Source organism: Camponotus floridanus, unplaced genomic scaffold, assembly GCF_003227725.1.
Source record: "Camponotus floridanus strain SB8 unplaced genomic scaffold, Cflo_v7.5 scaffold11, whole genome shotgun sequence".
Taxonomy (NCBI): Eukaryota; Metazoa; Arthropoda; class Insecta; order Hymenoptera; family Formicidae; genus Camponotus; species Camponotus floridanus.
The window spans coordinates 3,294,284-3,320,247 of NW_020229226.1; the positions used below are offsets into that span (position 1 = coordinate 3,294,284).

Below are 25,964 nucleotides of genomic sequence, written 5' to 3' on the forward strand. Positions count from 1 at the left end.
CTTTTAATGTAGAATCAAATTATTCCAATATTCAATTGGCTATTAGTACGTACAAAATTAATTTAATTTATTAATGCCTTTCTAGTAGTCTCTAAAAGATCTTGATATTAATGAAGGTAGTCCATCAGTTCTCGCATCAATAATTCTTCACAAAGTATCTCATTTTCTTCTTAAGGCAATTATTCGTTCCCCTCTAACTATCTTTCGATAGGCACTCACGCAGACCGCCGAGCACTTTCATATAGAGCACACAATGTATGCGCGGAAGATCGATTTAGAAGATCGAACATGATATACCCAGTAATTTTCGATCGAGCACAATTTCGACCAAAGTCATTATTGCTTTCGATGGTCAAGAGACGATTTTCATCGGGGACGATTCCGTGTATTTCAGTCAATCGCCGTGAGCTGAACCGTGAGTGAGTATAATCAGAAACGAGAGTAACGATAGGATGGACAAGTTTAACGCGCAGCTCGTTTGATGGTAGTATGTAAGAGATAATTGATGACGTTATCGATTCATTGCTGCCTCTCTGTTACCCAACGACAAATATTGACAGCTTCCAATCACAAAGCGGCAAGCAGTATCCTTTGTTGTACGCGCCCCACGCAGCACTGCTTGATGCCTGCTCAGTTTTTGTATCGAGCCATCGAACTCGTGGGTGAATCAACGTCCGCGTTCGACGTGTATGTCGACTTTCCTAAATTAAAGCATCCGTTCGCATAAAGTGGACGTGAATTCACCCCCTTCTCTCTCTCTATCGACTTTTTGATACAAAAGATACTTTTGTTCGATGCTTGTTTTATAGTCTAGTTTTTCACGTTTTATTTGCAATTTAAAACGACCGATGAATTTAGGTCGATAAATCGTCGACTGAAAGAGCAAAATATCTATTCAAAAAAGAACTTGCGAGATCGGTAAGGAATTGACACAAAACCGCGAAATTATTCGGTCGCGACAATTTCGGGTACGATAGACGCATCAAAGAGACCATACAGTGATTTCGGAACGCGTTGTAAGTTGCCTCCTCGCTGCGATCAAAGAGCTTTGCCTTCTCGTTGAAGGAATGAGAGTCCGGTGAACATAGTTCCGGAGAACATAGTTTCGCAAAGGTCTGTGTCTGCATTGTTCGTTTTCGGCCAGTCCGTGGACCGTTTGTGTGTCGAGCTTGCGATAGATTCATAGAACGTACTCTTCGTGCACTTTACCGAGCGAAAATAATTCATGTAATCATCGCTATATAAAAAATATATAATACAAGATTTCGCAAGAGTATGGAAGGATAGTAAATGAATACGAATGTATTAGCAAAATTGTATCTAGCACTTATTAAAATTTTTCGCTATTAAATTAAACATAATTTCCGATTAAATTAAATATATATAATTTACATTTACATATATTTTTCCTAATTTTCTCGTACACGCATTTGAATTGGCTAAATGTAATAAATTCGTGATCACTGACTCTCATCATCAGTCGATGCAATTTATCGACAGAGATACACGATTGAGATGCCGGGATTGTTACTATTCAATTGCCGAACCAATCGTTGTACCTTTAAAAGTTAAACCTATACATTTTTATATCAGTTTTTCTATATCAGTCATGTTATTTCGCTCGTTCGCTATATCTTCGCAGACCTGGACCCAAGTGTACGGTTGCAAAGGCAATTGCCCCTCAAAGGGAATGTTCGTTCCTGCAAACCGGTTAGTAACAAGTTCCGCAAAATTCAATTAGGTGATCTACGCCCGCAGCGAATCATCTGCTCGTTCCTAACGAGACTCGGGACGTTAATGTTCTTCTGATCCGCGTAATCGTTCGATCTAGAAGTTGCCGCTCCCCACCGACGCCGGCTCATGTTGTGCTGATAGCGGCAGTTTAGAAGTTTCGCGACGGCGGCCGGGCTTTTCAGGCGAACTCCTTCATCTCGGATTCGAGTTTGTTGATCACCCATTCCAACCCTTGTCGACCCTCAAACGTAAGGAAAAAAGATTACGCGAAAATCCGAAAGCGCGTCATCGAATCACCAAGATGCCATTGACGGGCTGTCATTCATAAACTTTTATAGAATACGCGAACGCATCGTCTTTTTATGAGATATTTTTTTATGACACACCTTGATACTGCCCGTCGAATTGAAAACGTATATAATGCAAAAATTTCTTTACATTTTTCTATATTCCTCGAATTTATGTATCATTTCCTTTTCAATCAAAAAACAAGTATTTTAATTCATTACAAATTCAAAATAAAAAATGTCATTTTTGATATTGACGAGATATTTGAATAGGATATTACTTACTTTGCTCGCATTGAAAGAAATTTTCGAGGCTAAGAGATCCTCCATGTAATTGGTTAATGGTACCCCTCGGACGGTGACTACCGCTTCTTGCGTGAGTAGCGTCTTGCCGGGGTCAGTCGGATGGGGTGTATATCTGACAGCTTCATCTACAGCAATATAATTGCCGAAAGTTAACTGTAAAAAGCAATAATAATTGATCCGATCAGTGGAAATGTTGAGCAACATTTTATGCATAATTATTAAATAAGAATACTGAACAGAATTTTTTATTTGGTAAATAAAAATAACTTAACTGCATCGAATATTTAAAGTATCTTTCAAGTATCAGTTATAAATCTTCTGATATTGGAATATCAAAATCTTCTGACCTTAGTAAAACACATAATACGCGTTATAAAAAGTTTATGTGTGTGTTATTATATAAAAGATATCAGCATCATGTTATTACTAGTTCGCGATATACTTGTGTCACGAAGTTTTTAAAATTTTTTACGATTAAGTTTGCGGGCGAGACCCGAGTTTCGGTCATTTATATCGATCATTGTTGTTATAACTCGTGGGGTTAGCAACCCTCGTGGTAGATGGGCAGCCGGAACTATCGGGATGGAACATTTCCACGAAAGTGACGTAGACCTTTGAATAATCGATGCTACGAAACAGGCTTGCAAACGAGTTAGCAGTGGCTCCCGTCACAGAGTAAAAAGCACATTCAGCGCTTCCACTTTCGCGCCTTGCATTGTGCATCTTTCTTTTTTTCATTTTATTTCGAGTGCATTATTTGATGTAATTTCCCGAGTTACTTTTAAAATTATTAACCTCTTTTCTCTCGTGCGCAAATGACTCGGATATTAATAAGAGAGAATTAACTATATAAACTGACTTCGACAGAAATGTCTGTTATGATGCAATATTTTAGTCAAGCTTAAACGGATAGAATTACTTTTCATGTTTCAATGTGATTTTTTTACCATAAATATCACACATTGCTTGACTGAATTGCATATGAAACATCGTAAATCCGCGCTCTCTTTATACCGCGCAATTTGAAGGTGATACTTGCGCAGCGTTTGTGGTATCGCGCTGCAGCGAAAAGTGTCGAGTTGACGAAGGGCTCACGATAATGCAACCTTGCATTGAATGACCACGGTACATCATAATTTCAATATACATTCAACAGTGCGCGTACGCTACAAACCATGTAGATATGCAGATGCAACGTATATGGTATGCCGCAACTAATTGAATATGTAGAAGAGCGTGGAGCGTGTAACAAAACCCGGAGAGAGTGGAAGACCATCTCGAATTCATTACAGTGCGCCAGTGCGTAAACACGCGACGCGAAAACGACAAACTGCATTCTGTGCAGCTCGCTTTTGTAGCATACCGTTGATAGACGAAGTCCTGTGTTGGAGATCGCGGCCCAGAATACATCGCGTTGTCATCGCGCGCGGATTTGTTTCCTGCAGCGCGGAAAAACAATCACGCGCGCCGAAAGTAAAGGACGTGGGAAAAGGGGTTGAAAACTAATATGGCAACCGAGCGCCTGGAGCCTCGTTACCTCCCCGAGGCCTAAAGTTTAATCTATGTCGCTGTCATAATATTTGTTCTAGCTGAAACGTATTCGCTGTTGGTATCATAAAGTCTGCAAATTTGCGGCGGGAAAATTGGCCGATCTCTCGTATGCATCTCACAACGCGAGTCTAGCTTCGGGCGCTGTTCGATTCGAAAATTGCAGAAATTGCTCGGCGAAATCGATTGTGTTTGCCATTTCTGGGAAATCAGTCGTACAATCAGTCGTACGATTTCTAAAAAAAAAAAAAACTCGAAGGCTAGGTCGTGATTTCTAAAATCCGTATCGCCGCTTTACGCGCTCGGCCTCGTAAAACATGGACGCGAGATTAGTAGAGAACCGCATCATCATTATGAGTCCCGAGGACGAGCCATGGCAGCGTAGCGCGGAACAATTGAATCGCAGGGACGAAATACGTTTCACGAGGAAATTAACGCCCGTGGCACATTGTGGGTCCGCGACCATCGCGGATATATAGAACGGTACGGCGTGCGGTGTTCTGTGCACTCTGCCATATTGGCAATCAGTGAAGCCGACTGTGTTACGTCATGGCCAACTCACCATCCAACTCGCTTCGCGGTACAACGGTTTCCAAAGCATAGAGATTCACGTGGACGTGAAGAAAGAAACGAAAAATTAACATTACGTGCGTTTCATGAAACTCACGGTCGGCGTGTCAGGAACAAAGATGTCGATTAAACCCGTAGAAATGAAACGCCACGAAATACACGATCGCTGGCTACGTTCACGTAGACCATTGCGTAGGATTATGTCGACGTTAGGAGTTGATGAGGATGTACGAATTATGTTTGATTCGGAATTTTACATTTGGCCGTGCGAAGCTCGTTTCGCTCTTGTGATTCGCAAAATAACTGCGAAACTTGCAGAATCGTCAAGAGACAGTAAAATCTCGTAATTATAAAATACTGAGATATAAGTTTTATTTTTACGATGTTACACATTTAGAGAACATTGAAATATGAGGATGGTAGAATATAAAGACAAAATGCGGTAACCAGCGAAAAATGAAAAGAGTATTAAGTTCCGCTGCTCTCGAGTAATGTATTCTCCTCAGAATTTCCGGACCTATTCCGAGTATATACTAAGTATACGGTCGTGGAAATGCAAAGAAAGGCGAGGTTCGTAACAAAATTGAAGGACTGCTACTGAAGTACACGGCTGGTTATCTAAATAAGATACTGTTATTGCAGCTTTCATTGCAATCACGAGTTCGCCGATGCGAAGCAGTATTGTTACTATAGTGTTGCGGTCTGTATTTAATTTTCTACCACAGCAAGAATATGATCTTAACGGATCGAGTCTTATTATCTTTCGATTAATATCATGCATTTTTTTATCCCGGATATTAATATAATTGTTTCATTTAATTAAATAAAACTGTTTTTCGAAAATCACTAATAATCATGGAAATTATTGTTATTTCAAATGCTCAATTAAACGTTTAAAGCTGTGAAAAGACCATCCCATTCTCTAAAAAAATATCTAATAATATCCAATAGCTTCATTACATGAAAGAAGAATGGATAACGGCAAGAGAAGAACAAATGAAAAAAGGTATAATTGACAAGACGAGAGATTTAAATTGTCATGTCTGTGACAAAGTGCAATCGTACTTGTGTTAAAGTAAATTTTTCAACCGCGGCGTGAAAAACGCTTCGCTTAATACCGAGCAGGATTACAACAATCCAGTGTTGCATCAAAGAGCAGTCGTCTTCCTCTCTCTCTTTTGACTCTTGTTTCAATCCCGCTTTTTTTATCCCAACTAACTGTGCAAAATAAAAATAGCTCCAACTTTTGATTTTCGAAATTTCCCGGTGAATGTGACGTATAAATAGACACGAAAGCAAGTGATTTTTTTTACGTGGATTGAAGATTGTAAGCCTTTAAGCGCGCATTTGCATTGTCATAGCTGCGAGATTTTTTCGCGAAAATAAACGAATAATAAAGTAACGAATAATCTGAAAACGTACAATTTTCGGTTTTATTTCATGTTTTTTTTTCACGAGGATTAGGATCGATTTTTAGAAAAAAAGAATCGTATCGTCAAATGTCCATTAGTGGCGATTATGTTATATTATTCCGCAAAAAACAAAAAAATAAAAATAGAAATAGAAAAGACAAGCAATTTCGCTTTTAATGAATCGATAATTTAAATCGTATTTTTCACATCAATTTCTCCACTTAACTTAAAATCACATCAATTTCTCTACTTAACGCATATTTTATTGACGATGACAATTCCTAAATGAATCCTCATGAAACAATCGTCACGTCAATATTAATTCTTTTTCCACGAATATTCACAGAGATTAACTCATAATCCTTCTCTCATGTTCTTCGAAACAACGAACGTCATAATCTTTCTCATCGTCGACGTCTCGTCTCAGCGTAAGCATCGCGAAGAGAAAGAAATAATAAGCGAAGGAAACAAAACGACAAAAAATGAACGAGATTTAATCGTATCAAGTGAACAATCGATCGTCCCGTCAACTGCGAATCTGTCGTTGACGCCGAAAGTAATTAATTTCAGCCTCTTTTCCCAGCGTGACCGCGAGGTGCGGTGGGGCATCGTCGGGTTGGCAGGACGATGCGCGATGCTACGGGTGCATCGGTTAATTGAAAATTTTTCTCGTCGGTCGCGCGCGTCGAAACTCATGTTTGCCAATCTCTCTCTCTACACCAAAACCCCCCTCGTTTACTTTCCATTTATCGGTGAACGAAATGCGACCGCGCCCGGTGACGCATCAACCGGGAAACGAGATATCTCGACTTCTGAGTAGCCACCTTGAAAGCGTCGTATCGATTTGCAGAGATACTTAACAAAAGAGCGAGTGTTTTATACACTAAAGATACTTAATAATCTTATTTTACAAGCTGGATTAGCGACGAAGAAATAAGCATAGAGACAATAATAAAATAAGCAAAGAGATCATTGTTTGCTGACTGCTGATGTGTAAGTTTTTCATTTTATTTCATGACACGCGTTCGAGGACACGCTATTATCAAGTCGCTGGTGTACAGAATAGATATTAATAGAAGTAATCTTTCAAATCTCCAAGTTTTCGATGCGTATATATCAATCTTCTCGCGATAGGGAGAAATGTTGACTCAAACTTTGCTAATTAAAATCACGTTATACGAAGAAGGAGTTCCCCTGATGATTGTAGGCATAGCACCCGCGTCCCCCTTGGAGAATTCCCACGATTCCGTTTCGCTCTTTGATATTACGAATGGAGAATGGAAGACTGCGGAGGGAGAACCGTTGTGTGCGGAGTGGAGGCTCTCCTTGAGCGTGTACTCGCGAGTAATTAGCATCGCCGCATAATTGAGAGGACTTTGCGGATTTGGCTGCGCAGGCTGCATTGTTCGAGCCCGGTGGGCTCGCAATTCGCCCATACCACCCCGATGCCTCGAGAGGGTTTCGCGGCCGGAAGCCCAAATCTGCAGGCATACAACTCTGGAAGCTGGATCGACCCCGATGCAGCTCGGACGCTTCCTCCGCGCGCGCTAATCGCCGATTTCAGCGGATTTCGACGTTGCTGACAAATCGGGATTAGATTGTGTAACCGACAACTTGCAGCAACTCGCGCTCAAGTTGATAGCGCACACACCGCCCCCCGCGCTTCATCCGCACTTTCCACACACGCGACTGATGGAATAGTTTTGACGATCGCGCGAGAAAATCATTCAACCGCATTTCAATTAAATCTCGATCGAAGCGACATCATTTCTTATCTATCGTTTTATTCCTAATAAAAAGCCAAATACGTATCGTGAAAATTTTGAAATAAATCCAAGAGAGCGATTAAACGTACACCCATAGCTCGTGGTCATCCATCATCTCGAAGCGACATGTTTATAAAAAAAATCCCGCGGTATCGCTTGGGCGATTCGGAAGAAAATCGGGGACCATCGAGCCTAGATGATTTAAACGCCCGTCACCGAAGGGTTAATACGCATCCGTTCGCCGTTGGTCGTTGCTGGACAGACTTCCCCGCTCGACGGAAATCTCGCAAAAACAGAGACCCGGTAAATCAATCAAGCGCGCCGGTGTGTAAGCAGGGATCGCAATACGTTGCCGGGCACACGAAGGAAACCGGAACGATATTTTAACGGCAATGACTCGTGTGTATATCCCGTTAACGATCTCCGCGTCGCGCTGCCGCCACCTTCATCGCCGCACAAATTTCCGTGAGCGAGCGCGACAACAGGGGGGTGAGACGGACGAAGGGGGGGGAAGGGTTAACCCGACAGTGGCGAGGAGGATGTGCTCGACCGTTCACCATCGAGGACGAGAATTAATAACGGACGCGCGCGTATCGACGATGTATCCCCAGGCTTCGTGCTCGTCGACTCCCCGTGGATTCGGTGATGGAGAACCTCTGCCGCCTCCCGCGTCCCTCCCCCGGCCTCGCCTCGTTCCGAACGAAGGGCTAAACGGGGTGAGAAAGAGGACGAAAGAGGATAACGGGCGAGAGAGGGTATCGTTGGACGCGCAGGCGACTGAATTATTGTACGTGCGGTCCTCTAAATCATAAAAACAACAAATTGCGCGCGGTTCAACGCGCCCTACAACGCTATGAGTCACGTGTCTCGCGCATTTCGTACGGACATCGAAGGGGCATTTGTACGAATATGGAGCGGCTAGTGCCAGCGAGGCACTTTTCGAACCGATCGAGATGTAGAATCGGCGAGCGGATGACCTAATGAAAAATAGTAACTTATCTATATCTATATCTCGCGTTGCAAAATGAGCTTGTCGGTTACAGTTGTACAGGCATTGATCCCCTTTAATTCGTTCGAAATGCCCTTTTCTCGCAGCTTTCAGCTCGTTTGTCTTTGCTCTGCGAAATCTAACCGATGACCAACCTCGCTTCATCATATTAGACATATTAACAGCGGCGTTGATTATCTTTTACGCAAATTGCAACTGTGACAATTTATACTTTCTGACACTCTACCATGCAGAAAAAAAGGACATTCTTGTTTCGAAAATATATTTAGTTTTAACATGGAAATCTTGAAATGAGATTATATTGCGTTAATTAAAGAAAAATATAATTGCTTGAATAATTGCTTACTTGAATGAAGCATTTTATATAGTTCAATCGAGAACAATATATTCTTATGATTTAAGATTTAATTTTCTTGAATGGAAAAGAAACAATGTTAGATAGAAAATAACATTTTTAAATCAAAGATTATAATTTTCTTAAAGTAGAATGCAATAATTATATATTCTCAATTACAATATTAAAATAAGACTATAATATTGTTGAAATTTAAAATTATTAAATTCTCTTAAGAAGATTATAAATTGTTGCGTATATACGAAACAACGAACGCGTTAGTTTAAGTATATAAGTTTTGATTTGACACTTATTTTTTTTTTCTGTGCATTTTGCGATGAATCTATCGTCGATATCTACGTTATATAACTATCATATAATACTATATAACTATTGTGTGCATTCAATTATATGCATTTCAATTAAGAATGGAAATAATCAACTAACAAGATAAAACATAAATTTTTAAAATTTATCTCTTACATTTTACAAGGCTGAGATGTAATATGTTACTGAATATAGGGGCGGAGGTGGATGCGAGTTAAGCCGGTGGTCGGTCCAAGACGCTCCTTCTTGTCCCATCTGTGCCAGATGAGAAATGCGAGAAAAGGATGAATGAGTTTAAACAAATGTGTGTGCGCGATTAACGTTGCGCAAGCAGACACGTGCTACGTCGTGCGCGGTTGGCTTATACCGCTCGCTTGTTCGTTCTATAATCTGATAATATCCGGGCGGTGTAGCAACGGGAAAATATTTCATCGTTTTTGCGCCCCGACGCGCTTATATTCACTAGGAAACAATGACGCCCGCGAATTCCCGCGAGGCGCCGAGGGAGATCCCGCATCGCTGTAAATTAACAATATGCAATTTTATAGTAGCGCAATATTTGCGATGTCCGAACAGTGCAGTATTTTCATTAGCGCGAGTTTAAGCGGAGTTCGGCGCTGTAAAAACACCTTGTCCCGTCGTCAACTATCGCCAGCGCGCCGTGTAATTCACCGAAAAAAGCGGCGTTTTTTGTTTCAATAACCTCGTAACCGTACGTCATCGCGGGCTCATCGCGCGATTCGAATCGCGAAAATGATAGCTTCGACGCGTAATAACGTAATTGCGATAATATTGCGACCTCTCGTCGCAATATTGACTCCATTTACGTAAACTCGACATTAAGAGAACTCGAAATTTTAGTGACTCGATATTGTAAATTTTTTGTAACAATTGATTTTTATATATGCCCAGCAGGTTCTTTACCTCGATAAAATACGATTTATTTATAGACCGTGCGATATTTTCGCATAAAAAGAGAAATAAGAGACAAAATTATAACTTGAACAGCAATTTTCAGCAATTTATTCCAAATTCTTCTCTATTTGTTGATATTATCATTGACTAATAACGAAGTACTCCGAGCAAATTATTTCATAGGAAACATATCGACTCATAGTTATCACAGAAATCTGTCAAATTCGATATGTTAAAGTAATTAGAGAGAGAAACAGGAGGAGAGTCATAATTGTCTGAACAGTCACGTGCGGATTTCGATTTTCCCATATACGGACTAATACCCAATTGGAAAGTAATCTCCTGAAGATAATGCCGACTTACGATCGGAATCCGTTAAATCCGTTGCGTGTACGCGGTAATTCACGCAATTATTCCAAGACGTGACCATGATGGTCTTAATGGTGGTGTTATACACGGTTATGATTTTCGCGATCTATCGAGCTATCCCATTACGTTCGTTCCCGTAACAATCCTGCCGTGTAGGCTCGACGATAACTGTAGCTTGTTACGGTGCGACGTGTGTGTAATGCTATAGTCCTATCAGCTTTGAACCCAGAGTGCTAAAAGATATCTCTCGTGAATTCGACTAGTTGTACACCTGAAATCTACCGAGCTTACGATTTCCACCCACGCATCGTCCGTCCCGCATCCCGAACTTCTCGCCCGAGTGAATTACATTCGCGTTCGCAAACGTATGTGCGTGTTTGTCTGTATCACACGCTTGAAGACACATTAGGAAACATGTAAATGTCATGATAAGATTGCTCGATTACGATCCGAATTCATTCCTAACACATCCTTACGACAATCAGAGACGTATAGGATCGTTTTTAAGAGATGACAGTGTATTTTAAAATCAATATCAATGTGCCGGAAATTAATATTTTGTGAAGAATTCCATTAAAAATTGTACAAATTTTACTAATTTTGAAGAAATTATGTAAAGAAATCATTACAGCAGTAAAACATATATGTATAAAATATATTTATATAAAATTAAATGTGTATTATTACTTATAAAAGTATAACATTTATTGAATATATAATTATTGATCGATTCTTTCATATTAAAAACTACATCGCAACAAATTTAGTTCATTATTAATTTAAAAGTTTCTGCAACAAAATGAATTTGTAATGAATTTATAATGTAATATCGTACAACATCGTAATAATAATTATTGCATATCTCTTTTACGCAAACCTGATACTTTCTCAAGAAAGTTTCGAATAATGTTTCTAGTAATGTTTATTTTAACTATAAACTTTATTCCTCAAAGCGTGCCATGCCACATTAACACGAGAATCCGTGAGACATGCTAGCAGGTGAATAGCGCATGCCGAGGAATTTGGCCACAATCTTAATTGCGGAGACGTTTCTCGACGGGAAGGAGAATGTCACGAACAAGAAAGATGACGTCGACTCTCCCGTGAGCGAAAGATGGAGTCGAAATACAGTGAAAGACTGTCTCATTCGAGGCGTCAAATACCCGTAGCAATCTCCGGCGATGCAACACGTGCATCAAGATTTCTCCTAAATCATCCCCATTTCTAGTTTCGCAATTGCTGGATATTTTGCGACGTACGTTCGCGATATTGTGTTTCTAAAACCTGCATGAATTATACACGTAGCACATCGGCGTGAATAAAAGTGGCAACATCACACCTGCAAAACAATCAATGGCAGAGTAAAGACGAATTTATTATTATTTATTTACGGCGGCGATATGTACGATATCTACTTTCGAAGTGAAATTGATTATGCACAACTGCATCCCGCGTTACATATAGCTTCTCGCATTAATACTATAGACACTCCGTGATTTTTCCTTTGCTTTTATCCTTTTACATGTGTACAACACACAATGGCGATGCACCGTTCGCAATTTTTATACAATTTAATGTGTCATCTTTGCATCCCCTAGCACATTTCGTGAAGAAATAACGCCATCCACTGCTGCACTTTGCTACATAAATATCAGAAATGGCGAATCTATATTATTAGACACTTTACGTAAGCGACCGCGATCCATTATTCTTTCTTTCTTTATACGCTTGAAAACAAGTTTAGAAAGTATTCTTATCATTAATCATTGATAAACATTCTGAGCAACAAATTGCCGCTAAAGTACCGCACATATAGCTAATGGAATTGCCACCCCGACCTTTGCAAAGCGATTTACTCTCGCTCTATCATCCCATTCAGTCATACTTCAGCTATCCGCGCGAGTACATCATCGCTCAGCGTGCGCCGATTTATCCGCTTGTGAAAGCGCTCTCTCGTACGAATTAGCCGGGAAGCAGAGTGCGAGTACGATCGTAGATACATAATGTACTCGCGCGCAGATACATATGGAATCTTGATGGATATAAAAGGTCGATGTAACAGCTCCTCGTAGACGTGGGAGAAAGAGAGAGACGCCTCTCCTCCTTTTGCTTTAAGCCACCTGCGGATCGTTCATCATACCAGTAATGCATCTACCGCCCCCGCGTTTCTCTTGGTCTCTTTTCCGTCGACGAAGCGGGGGATGATCTTCGACGCGAACGGGAAAGCCGCGACCAATATCGCGTCCACCCCCCCTCCCTCCCCCTCCTTTCCTTTTTACTCTCCTCGGTTACCGCATCCCACCGCCCTTTCCCTGACACCCCAGCTGATACACCCCGCCAAGGAGCTCTTCCAGCTATGCAACCTCCGGTAATGCGCGCATCAATAACCTATCATATCCAACCTTCTGGATGCGGTAGCGGCGTGCATTTCAGCTCTCTCGCTTCTCCGACACGTTCACCCTCCGATCTCAGACGCGTCGATCTCCTCGAGCTTGCAGCTAGATACTTCTCCGGAGGGTCTTTACTATGCATATATATATACATATATATATGTTCCTTAGAACGGATGTTATGTAAATCGAAACTAGAAAATCGTTTTCTGATAGCGGCTCGGAAAAAATCCAGCGATTTTGCGCCGACACACCTCTATTCGAAACGTGTTGTACATGCAACACTAGGGAAACTGTGCGCGGAAATTGTCAATTTTTTCCAGAGATCCCTGTGTTGAAAAATATTGAATATTTCCAAGTGTCTTAGAACATAAATAAGGTATGAAAAACTTTTCGCGCAATTCGATAAACCTATTCGTTATAAAACGGAATATCGATTCGCCTTGACTAAGCATAGTTCCTCACAAAAATATAATGCAAAAAAGTGATGTAATGAAAACAATCGTTTAATGAGTTATTTTACAATATTAAGACTGATGCTGTATTAATATTCATATGTTCAAATTTTAATTTAATATAATATCTAATTATATTATAGAGACGCAAAGCTTTCCACAAAATATTTCCCTATAATTTTTTTTCTTCTTGAAAAAAAAAATCAGAAAAACGATGAAATTCAATTTTTGTTCCATCAATCATAATATAAATAATATAATATATGAGAGAAAATCATGTGAAATAAATTCAAGCATCAATGAACGAAAATAAAATAAAATAAAATAAATTGGCACAATAATTCTAAACCGTTACAAAAGTTCATTTATTCATAACATTTCAACAGCGAAATATGTAAGAAAAATAAAATTGTAGAAAGAGCTTTTATTATTCGTTAATAAAAAAGTCTCACTTGATATTCTTTCTTTCTGATTGATACTTTATTATGTCCATTTGTATATTTTGCGACATGAACCACGACGCATTTGTAATTTCGTCGAAAAGTCGTCCAAAATGCTCGCTTCGCAAAAACGCAAAAACCAGACCATATCCGATGCATTTCGACGCGATGCTTCTCGTGATAATTAGCCGCCGAAACGAATTATTATTTCTGCGGACACGCGTCTGCAGCCGCAAAATTGCCAATTTTCTCATTTAATTCGCTAGTTTCGAAGCGAAAAAAATTGAACAGAAATAATCATAGTACCAAGTTTTTAACAGTGATAATCGTCACTATAAATTCCCAACATTTTTCGCATGCATACTAATATCACCTAAGATTAGATTGTAAAAATGGTAAAAGAGGGAGCAAAGAACGTCAATGCTATGAAAAATTCATTTCAACATATTGCTCTGCAGATATCTTGTCATTAATAATGTAATTTGGGATTGCATTTAAATAATGTAATTTTAATAATGTAATTCGGGATTGCAATTAAAGCGATTGCAATGCACTCATATCAAATACACGATTGAACATTTCTTACAAATAGGAAATAAGACACGTATATATTAAAAAAATCAATAAGAAACATGCATACAATACATTTATTGATTCTAATTGAATAGTGTGAATGTAATGCGATATTTCCAAGAGATACTTTTAGTGATTTGATAGAATTTTGCGTATATCAGAAATACAATAAAAAATACTAAATTATAATTAAAGATATTATTTTTATGTTTTGAAATTTTACGTACCCTTCGCGAAAAGTTTATGCAAGAGAGATTTCTTCTATTTGCCCTCTAATGCCCTCATTTTTCTCAATTGTCAAAACGTTCAATATATTTATTTTTATATTTATGCGATATGCATCGAGAAACTTTCTTATTAATGTCAAAAATTATGTCACGTGTGACTATATCGATAGTGTTTATTTTGGATATCTCTTATCGCGACTACATTTTAGAAGAATTTATTATAAATTGTTGTAGAATCAACGAGACAACGCAACAATTTTTCCCCCTGCTCATTTTCGAACAAAGAACAAATAAAAAATACTTACATTATGCGTCCTGAGGATCATTTCTCTATTCACAGGATCGACCTCGCTGCGCTCGCTGGCGTAACACAAGTTCGCGTAGCCAATTAACTGTAAAAAAAAGAAAAAACGTGCGCTCGTATAATAAGCCCTGGCATCAACGTAAAAGTCTTACTCGCGTAAAAAGAAGTCCGCGCTATTTAAATGTAGTTTCGGCGAGAACTGGCTGGCAAACTGCTAAAAACCGATTCAGTCACCGATAAAAATCTCGGAAGTGCTATAGACAAGCACTTCCGGTTTCAAACTTTCCGCATTGAATTCGACGATAAAGCCTTCGAAACATCAATGGTATGTTTCAGTCTTCGAGAGTTACTTTGACTCGATTTCACGACTTTTCATAGCGTGTTCAGTAGAACGAAAAAAAGAAATGCTATGAGAAATTAGAATAATTCGTAAATTATTCATCACCGCATAATGTGTGATAAAATGGATAAAATTAATTTAGAATTAATATATCACAGACATATCTGTTACAAAGTTGCTTTCAATTCTATGATGTATTATTCCGCTAATCCATCAAGTATAAACATTCTTCATTATAACAAATTATAATTAACCTCATATTTAGTTATTCTACTGACTATTATTGATTTATTACAAATAGCATTAATAAGATATAATTTGCAGGAATTATATACAGTAGCATTCACGTTCAAAATCGGGGAGGTAAAACAACGGACCTTTATGGAAATACATTATATACTCATATCAGTATGTTTATATGTACACGAGGCAAATTAAATAAACAAGCGATATTTACATGAATAGCGCTGGGCTCTATAGAAAGCGATAAGCGACTATTAATTGGTTCTGCGTCAGAACGCGGACGGTAATCAATTTTGTTAAACACCTACAGTGACGGTTGCATTATCCTGCTTTCACAATGATACAAGGAGCATACACGAAAGCCCGAAATTAATGATATCATTTATTCAATCGTCGCGTAAAATATGTCTAAGCTGTCGAGTTTGATGAAAAAAATTGCAAAATTATACAAAAATTATCAATCGCAGCGACATTGACACTTTTTCGCTGAAAGATACCGCGGACAGGATTAATCGTAAAACGTCAAATAAAAAGAAGAGTCATCCTAGGGATAAACACAATGCACAGTGATCGATCAATCGACTTTGCACCATGAATTTTGGCGCACAATTTTGCAGCGCGATGAAACAACAAGCACTTGGATCGAGTAATTATTAGAACTAATCGACGACGATAAATAATTCGGGAGCGTAAACATTCCGGGTGTCTGAGCCGCCTATTCCTGCCGAGAAGAAATAGAGCGCCGCTTTTCACAAGTTTGCGCGACTGCGCGATATTAATAACAAATTAGCATGAGTAATTAGGTAATTAGAAAGACGCTAATTGGGCAGGCATGCTAAGTACACTTTAATTATTATTCCTCTTGCGATTAATTATGCATATTCTAATTAGTCGCTCGAATAAACCGACCTGTTTATACGACGCTCGGCTGCCAATTCGAGCATTTTGAGCGAACGGGCGCGAAAGCCAACTTTTTTTCCAGGGCGCGTTTCATTGTCGAGTGCATTGCATGCGCTAATTGCTTGGAATAGCGCGGGTGGATGCATTGAAAACGGCGTCGACGAAAGCGTCGCGACCGAAATGCTCTTGCACACTTTTCCATTCGTTAAGTAATTTCGGGCGTATCTAAATACTGCAACTTTCAGCTCTCTCCTTCTCTCTCTCTCTCTCTCTCTGTGGTAACAGAATAAAATGCTCGAGAAATACGACTACTATGTATGATCGCACACCTGCTCGACTTTATATTTGTACTACATTAAAATTTCCAACTCTTCTCTCTCCAACGAATTAAATTTTTGGTATTCTAAAAATTTTGTCCAGAGTTTAAATTTGAAATTCGTTCATTAAACGTTTTACGTTATTCAAGAGGGACACAAGTTTTCCCTCCATTCATTTCACATTTGTTATTTCTTTCTTATTTAATAAATGCGTTTTATTTGCAACAATAATTAAAAGCAAGGACAATAAAAATGAGAAGATTATATAAAGTCATTTATTATCATTCTATCAAGTGTCTCGACAATTTGAAAACATTTTGCGTCCTCGTGTAAAATATCGTAAATTTCTTGCACGCTTTTTCTTATCGTCGACCGCCTGAACGATCACTTTATGTACCGTCGTTATTCGAGCACCCTATATGTGATATCGTGAGTCAAGCTATTCGAGCGAATGGTGCACAACGAAACGGCCCAGCGAAATGGCCGAGCTTATAGAAAATCCGAGAGGAAGCGATCCGCGAGAGAGGGATTCGACGCCCCGGAACCTCCAGTGTGCAAAGGCACCATGGGGTAGCGAAGGATGAGGAGGATGCCTGGATATTCCAGAAAAGCGGACGCGTCTGGCTGGACGATTGCCAAACGGCGTAACATTGAACGCGCTCATTATGGAAGTTGATGCCGGGTGCGGATGTTGTTTTGCAATTCCCCGAGTCCCCGGCACCTTTTTTTTGCGCGCGTCGCTCGAAAGTTTCGAATTTCCGGATCTCCGCGATACGCTGCCGGAGATTGCTAAGCTGGGACGAACGCTGCGGAGTTTTTGTCGACCCGCCACGGGCTACCTCAGAAAGAGGTCGGATGATTCTGTTACGCCGGTTCACGGATTGATTTCTTGTAGTTCGGAGAGATCAGCGCAATATCAATTTTATTGCGCGAACGATTGTGGAAAAAATTGCGCCGATAAAAATACAAGATATACATTAAAAGCACTCGGCGGCTAATAGAGGCAAAAAATGTATACACGAGAATGTTGCAGTAATTTTTCCATGAAAAATTGTTACATATAATGTCAATATACACAGAATATATTGATTAAAGCAAAACGAAAAAAACACAGAAATCATATCGTTGCCAGATGAAGGAATAAAGTTAAATTACGAAATTTAATTAATAAATTATACTCTGATTTTTCACAAAAAGAAATTTATAAAAAAAATTATGCATTTATCTATATAAAAAGATTCATGTTTAAACTATACATTTCGTACAAGTTATAATAAAAGAAGAAAAGTGAAATTAAATTATATATAATTCTACTAACTATATTCTATTAATTATAAACTTTTCAAATAATTTGTAAAAAACGTGAAAAATTATCAAACATTTTATATTTCGATCTAAAATACCACCAGGTATATGTCACGAATAGTCTCATTCACGCAAGAGTTCAAAAGTCAAACGTCAACTAACGTGCTAGTTACATTATGACAAAAAGTTAATCGTAAAGTTTACAATTGCGTCCAAAGTTCACTTTCTCACTGATGCTATCAGAAAATTTCAAAAACTGATATCATATGACTGATACGTTTGATATTAAAAGTCAATGTACTCTAAAGTATGAGTCATTAACAAGATATAAATATCACATATCGCGCATCATACGTTTAAAAAATTTATTTTAATTTAAAGAAATAACAAAGGCAACGACATTAAAATTGAAATTTTCTATTAAAATTTTCTATTAAAATTTTCTAGATTTAAAGTTATTCAAGTCAAGCGAATAAAAGTGATTACAAATACAAGATACATATTTATTTTTTGAGGGGCAATCGAACATACTGCATTTATATAAAGAAAGATGAAACAATAAACAATGAAAAAAGTTTGTAACTGTCCAAGTTATGTCATTCTAAGCTATATATTTTTCTTGTGCCAATAATAGTATAGTCCCGCGACTTTACGTGACGAGAAAAGTTGGAAGATTAAATTGTAAAAGGTTTCTGCGTAATCAGCGCCAATCGATAACTTATTCAAGCGTCACTGACGGACGACACGAAGTCACAAAGGTCTCGGAAAGGTTGTTTTGATAAATTTTTACGTGAATGAAGTGGTTGAAACCACGTTCCACGAGAGTGCGCCGTAAAAATCGATGAACCGAGCTGTGGATAAGTCCTCGCAAGGTTACCATCGCGCGCCTCGACCGCGCTTTACTCCGATTTGAGCGACGACCTTGTGATAGGTTGGCATCCACGTGACTACTCGACAACGCAATGAAATATTCTTTACGACTTGGCTACTTTATTTTACTGTCTCGACATATAATATTTTATAACAATTCTTTATCACACATGCAAAAATTCAACGCTACGTCGCGCAATTATATAGAATCTCTCCTCATTAATTTCCCAATTAACTGACATGATTAGAGATTCGAGTGATGACGCGCAATGACGCATGATCCATTCTGTAGTCACTTAAATCTAATCATGCTAATTAATTGATAATGAGGAGAAATTATGTGTGATTGCAGCGTTGAATTTTTTTCGGTATTAAATTTCAAATTTTGCATTATAATATAGCATATAAATATAGACATAAATGTACGTAACATAAAAACGCTTTGGTTTTGCATTTCGAACTTTGCATTATAATGTAAAATGCATTTTCGTATGTAAATTTTATATTATAATGTAAAAAGCATTCTCATGCCAAGATGCTATTTCATTTCTTCAAGTTGAAATAGCTGACTAATATTCACAAAATTAAAATGAATACCACATCGAAAAGGCACGTTTCTTTACGTTAATTACATTGTTGCAAAACAACATAGTATAAAATATTCACATATCTGTGTAAAATAAATTCATTCATTAAAAAGCTATATACAAGACTAGAAAGATCACGTGTACAGTAATATATCGATACATCGCGAGATGCTAGACAGCATTTCATAAATAGCACGTGACAGAACTCTACGTAACAAGCACGCAACAAGCTCGTGTTTCTACGTCAATGATGTCCAAAATCGATACAATTGTATTAGTTTCGCATATGTTAACAAATGGTATTGAAATAGTTTCGTGACGTTTTAGCGAAATCTATATTGAATGCAAAAATCCCTTATATAAGCGGGCTGATTTCGTATCTCAATATGACTTACAATTTAGAAACTATTACGATTATATTACCTCTAATAATCTCGGATTACCGCTCGAGAGGGTTAGGTTAGGTTAGGTTAGATATCGAACGCGCGATGAAGCGTAATGGCACGTGGCAAAATTGCGAGACTTACCGCTTGCGTCCACTTAGGAAAGCCCCACTGGGTAGAGACAACGAGCCTGTGGGTGTGGAGGACACCGTCGACTACTTTTCTATCGATGACATCCGCCCCAATTACCGAGGGCACCATAGGGTTCGGATATTTCCTCCATGCGGCTTGCGCTACCGTTTCCCATGGATGACTGCAAAGGAACTTGAAGTTATCAAAAGGCTTATATAAGGAAGAATCGCGCCAATATAATTTTCAAAAATTATTCAGCGAGTTTATCTTTTGCGAGAGAGAAGAAATTAATTTCGTTTACTTAGATTAAATTCATGCGTTATTTTAATTGATTTTCCTTTAATTAATTAATTTTCCTTCAAGCTTCCGAGATAATGTTTTACAAAGAGCGAATTAAAAAGATGATAAATGTACTATAGACTTTTAAATCGGACTTTAAATATCGGATATACACACACATACACACACTATACATACACACATACGTACATATAACCTATATTCGTTCCCTAATAACGAGAAATTGTCTCATTCATGGAAAATAACAAGGTTGGGCATACAAGCGATATTTTCAGAAATAACATATGTCGAGAAGTAAAAAAGCGCGATATGAGGCGAGGATCGGAGCATTTAAGGACCACACTCCATACTTACTCGAATGTATGTTCAGACGTCCAGATTTTCATAGCGTTATGGTTAGGACGAGCGACGCTGCATGAAGGGCGAGCAATGTAATTTAACGTGCGACACGTGCGCGAAATAGGCTGTCGATTCCGAGCGTCCGCTTCGTCGAGCCGTCTTTAAAGATATGATGTAAGTGGGAAAGATTTTACAAGCTAGTATGTTCTGTCCCACGCTAAACAGCGTCAACCGTGTACATACCAGCCAATGGCTGACACATTACGTCATTGGTCGATTTACGTGTGCGATTATCGCGCGCTAAAATCAAATGCATTTAAATGAACTTCACACTCTTACTGGATATTTATAAAATGTATGCATATAATGGTTATTAAATAATTCACTAATTTTGTGACGAATAATTGATGTATCTCGAAGAATTAGAAATTAGAAATAAGTTAATCAGTTGATTAGTTTTAGATTAAAATTAGATTAATTAAATTTAGATTAATTTAAAATTGATAATAATTATATCTTGGAAAGTGAGAAGATTAATAAATCAGAGTTATGTAAATATAAATCAGAGTTATATAAATATAAATATAATATACGAGACCGTATAATATTATTTTTAGATATTTACATCATTCTTTTTCTTGAAAAAGATCGATATGCTGTAATTCTGTAGGTAAACAACTAGTATCTGCAAAGAAATTTATTATAAAAATTAGATTAAAATTAGATTAATTTTAAATTGATAATAATTGTATCTCGGAAAGTGAGAAGATTAATAAATCAGAGTTATGTAAATATAAATCAGAGTTATATAAATATAAATATAATATACGAGACCGTATAATATTATTTTTAAATATTTACATCATTCTTTTTCATGAAAAAGATTGATATGCTGTAATTCTGTAGGTAAACAACGAGTATCTGTAAAAAAAGAAACTTATTATAAAAATTTAAAATACTTGAACCGCTTATAAACAATAAAATGGAATCTTACTTCTCATGTGTAACGGCACAGCAGGTTGAGGGCCTTTATGTTCCAAAATGACTTTCTTAACTGCTTTCAACGCATTGTATACCATTCGAGACTTTGGAGCTTTTGCTAAATAAACTGCGCATTGTCCCAAAAGTACATCGCATTCTGGCATACCAATCATTTGACACCCATACATTGTATCAATAGCTACACCTAAATTTTGAGAACAATTTATTTATTTATTTATACTTACACTATGTGAAAACAACTCTCTTTTCTTACCTAAAGCATCTGGATCAGCTAAACCAATATCCTCGCTTGATATCCTAACTAATCGTCTTGCAATGTTTACTGGATCTTCCTTAGCTGCCATAATTCTCGCCATCCAATACAGCGAAGCATTCGCTTTGCCAGCTCTTATTGATTTATGAAGAGCAGAATATAGGTGATAACTCTGATTGGTTTCTTTCTCAGAAAGTATATGTGCTTTTATTAAACTCTCTTTAATATCTTTCAATATAATGTCATTATTACATGATGTTTTAAATCTATTTGTTGTTTTTGTAAGCACTGCTAATTCTAAAGTATTCAAAGCTACACGTGCATCACCATCGCATGCTTCTGCTAACCATTGTATTGCATCATTATTAATACAAAATTTAAGATTTGAATGGAAATTCAACTCTTTATTCATTTCACTTCTTTCTTGTGCATCGAATATGCTTCCATTCATGTACTCTATTGCTTTATGAAGGATTTCCTTTATATTGCATTCTGTTAATTTTTTCAGTACAAACACACGACAGCGGCTTAGCAAAGCTGGATTCAAGCTGTAAGATGGATTTTCAGTAGTACATCCAATTAAAGTAAATGTTCCTGCCTCTACATGCGGCAAAAATATATCTTGCTGAAGCTTGTTGAAACAATGAATTTCGTCCATAAAGACAATAGTTTTGCATCCAAATTTAGATTTGTTCTTTGCTGTAGTAACAGCATCTCTTATATTTTTTACACCAGAACTTACTGCAGATAAGTTCACAATGTGTACATTATTACTTGTTATTTTGTTGCTTAAACACGCTATTATCTTGGTTAAGGATGTCTAAAATATAAAGTACAAAGATAATTACTCTCTATAAAATATAGGAGTAAAAAAATATAAAAAATGGTAAAGAATTAAAATTACCTTTCCACATCCAGGTGGGCCCCAAAATATCATACTGGGAATCTCTCCTTTTTCCAATAAATAGCTCAAAATAGTGCCTGGACCAATGATATGCTCTTGTCCTATATAAGCTGCAATATTTGCCGGAATCATTTTTTCAACGAGCGAAACATGTTCCATATCTATTTTCCTATCTCTCTCTGATAATTGTACTTTGGAATGTTTTAAATTAGATTTAGATATTGATACATTTTCCATGGTATTTGACATTTGATTTGTAGTATGCGCTGTAGTCCTTTTGATTTCATTGTTTATCACACAGTTTTCTTCAAGAGAGAACGATCTTTTAGATTTTCCTTCCATGTAATTTTATTTCTTGGTGTTATGTTACCCTTTCTTTTTACGCACTAAATATTACATGTTGTGTTTGTATCTGGCGAGTATTATTAGCCTTAGCACGGATACATACCAAATAGCAACTTTATCGACAGTCAAAAATCGACAGGCTAAATAATTACAATTTTCAATAGCACATGTAATGGCGCTGTTGCGTAAATTTACCATCAGCAGAGAGAACCTCTCTGCTATCAGCAAAGAGAAGACCGAGAGATGTCATGGCCCGCTTTTAGGTGATCCCTAGAAGCGATATTACCTCTGCGACCGAACAATAAAAACGTGGACATGAATTACAAAACCAATGTCCACGAATGTTTTCAGAGATTAACATATGTGTCCCACTGATAATATAAATAATATAAATAAAAATGTAAATAATTTAATTAATAATAATTTATAATATAAAAATATTAGTATATTCTCTTTTTTCACGCTATTATTTATATTATATATTTATATTATATACTTATATTATATATTTATTTATTTATGTGTCTCCTTTTCTTTTTCTCAACATCATTCATTTATTTATTTATAAGAATTAGATTTTTTATACTTTTTAAAAGTTATACTCAAGAACAATTTTTTCGATAATTGTGCAATTGATGATATTAAATATTTGTTCAACGGACAAATAAAAATATAAATAGGGCGTAATAATCAGTTTCTCAAAATCATTTATTTTGAACACTTTGCTTTATAAAGGGATCTGTAAAAGTACTGTTTGTTTGCGTGCTTAATTTGTGCTTAGCGTTTACATTTATAACAAATAATCAGAGAAAGAATCAGAGGAAGAATCAGAGGAAGAATCAGAGGAATAATTCTCGAAATTGTAATTAATATTACTGCGAGTCATTTTCTTCTTTCTTTCTCTTCCTTAAAAAAAGAAAATTATTTAAATGTCTTATTTATATAATAATCATAACATATATGTAGATATTATACAAAAAAAATATTAACTTGATTAAATATACTTATTTCGTTATTGTTTTCAGTCTGACAGTCAAATCGCAAAGTTAAGATTAATACAAAGATTCGTGATACATCAATCGTATAGTAAATTAATCAATAATTTAAAATACTTCTCTAAATTAATTTAATATTTCGCGCGTATATGTATGCTAAATATTTTTGCAACAAATTAATAATAATACCACGATCTTTGTAACATATAATGCATTGGTATTTAAAAGTGTTATGGTTCTTATCATTCGCGCAATGATTCTTGAACAGAAAAATAACGCGAGAAGCTCCGTCAACTTGTTTTTCTAAACGCGATTGATTTGATAAGTATATTAAGAAATAATTTGATATGGTTAATACTTAATTTCATATATGTTAAATAATATGTAAAATTACGTCGCGATATATCTCGAAATATTTAGCAATGTGTACAATTTAATCAAAAATTAAAGTGATAGATATTGTGCGTAAAAATTATTATTTTAATGCTTAGAGTCACAAATATATTTTATCCGTCTTACTTTATCATTCTATTTGACAATATAAATATAATTTAGATTATGAGAGAACACGAAGTAAAACAATCGAATTATAGATGCAAATAATTAGCATAACGAAAGGCTCCGTCATAAATTGTTTAATAAATAATCAATTTTAATCAATAAATTGTTTTATAGTCAGTGACGGGTAAGATACATTTAAAATGTATCTCGATACAGATACAGATACATGTAAAAAAATGTATCTAGATATAGACATAGATACACAAATTAAAATGTATATAGATACAGATACTCAGATACTTTAAAAGTATCTCAGATACAAATAAGATACTTTTAAATAATATTTTATCGTAATATGCACAAAAAACTACTCAATATATCTTTTATTTGTTTTATTTTATATTTTATTTACATTTCTATGATTTTTTTATACAAGCCGCAGCGAGAATGACTTGAGCAAATTATTTGAATTAATGTGTGTCGTAGTCAATAGCGAGATATTTTTGATTTTTATCAAATGTGTAATTTTCCTTCTATTTAAAATTTAAAAAAAACTTGAAAACAAGAAAAAGAGATAGTAAAGAATTTAAGTATAAATTGTTACGGATACAAATAAAACAATGTAAAAAGAATTTACATTTCTTTGCATTACATTTCTACTTTATTGTTTTAAAAGATCAAGAATCAAGATCACATAGAAGCAATAGACATTTTTGCTTTATTTATTAGTATTAGTCTTACACATCAAAAATGCTTCAAAAATATCGTCACTTAACTATTTCGCCGTAGTATTAAAATTTGACCACCAGTACTAAATAACCGCTTAACTGGTGCTGATGATGGTATAATTGTATTAAACTTTAAAAACAAGTGTTTTACATTAAGAAAACGTGTTATTAATATACTATCTTTTTGTTTATCGGATAAATAAAAAAGCTAGTATATCTACTGATAGCACTATCCGTTGTTGTTTCTATGTGATCTTGATCTTTTAAAAATTTAAAGAATTGACGCAAATTTATGTGCCGCTATCAACGACAGTAAAAGTTATAGGCAGATAAAAAACATACTTATTTCCATTATACAGACAAAAATACATGAAAATGTATCTAAAAATGTATCTGAAAATGTATCTGAAAAGCAGTTCAGATACTATATTTTATATCTAGATACAGATACAGATACTTCAATTTGATTATATCTCATATACAGGCAAGATATACAAAATGTATCTAGATATTACCCAACACTGTTTATAGTATATAAAATATTTCGACAATGA

General features: G+C 36.5%; 1 protein-coding gene across 4 annotated transcripts; it reads right to left on the reverse strand.

Annotated features, from left to right (window-relative positions):
* Positions 1 to 522: 522 nt before the first annotated feature.
* Positions 523 to 23,261, reverse strand: LOC105253918 (protein slowmo). Of its 4 annotated transcripts, none has more exons than XM_011262280.3 (6): positions 21,308 to 21,346; positions 20,698 to 20,982; positions 20,056 to 20,224; positions 14,968 to 15,054; positions 2,307 to 2,480; positions 523 to 1,975 (listed from the first exon to the last, which is right to left on the reverse strand). In XM_011262280.3, exons 2-6 carry the CDS (start codon positions 20,727 to 20,729, stop codon positions 1,913 to 1,915), a joined length of 525 nt encoding a protein of 174 aa, XP_011260582.1. In that variant the 5' UTR covers positions 20,730 to 20,982; positions 21,308 to 21,346; the 3' UTR covers positions 523 to 1,912. The 4 variants fall into 4 exon arrangements, 2 of the variants coding, with proteins under 2 accessions (XP_011260582.1, XP_011260562.1); XR_003123476.1 differs by lacking the exons at positions 523 to 1,975; positions 2,307 to 2,480; positions 14,968 to 15,054; positions 20,056 to 20,224 and adding exons at positions 21,544 to 21,603; positions 21,677 to 21,868; positions 21,938 to 22,757; positions 22,842 to 23,183 and having other exon boundaries at positions 20,839 to 20,982; positions 21,308 to 21,367; XR_003123473.1 differs by lacking the exons at positions 523 to 1,975; positions 2,307 to 2,480; positions 14,968 to 15,054; positions 20,056 to 20,224 and adding exons at positions 21,544 to 21,618; positions 21,677 to 21,868; positions 21,938 to 22,757; positions 22,842 to 23,183 and having other exon boundaries at positions 20,839 to 20,982; positions 21,308 to 21,367.
* Between the last annotated feature and the right edge of the window lie 2,703 nt (positions 23,262 to 25,964).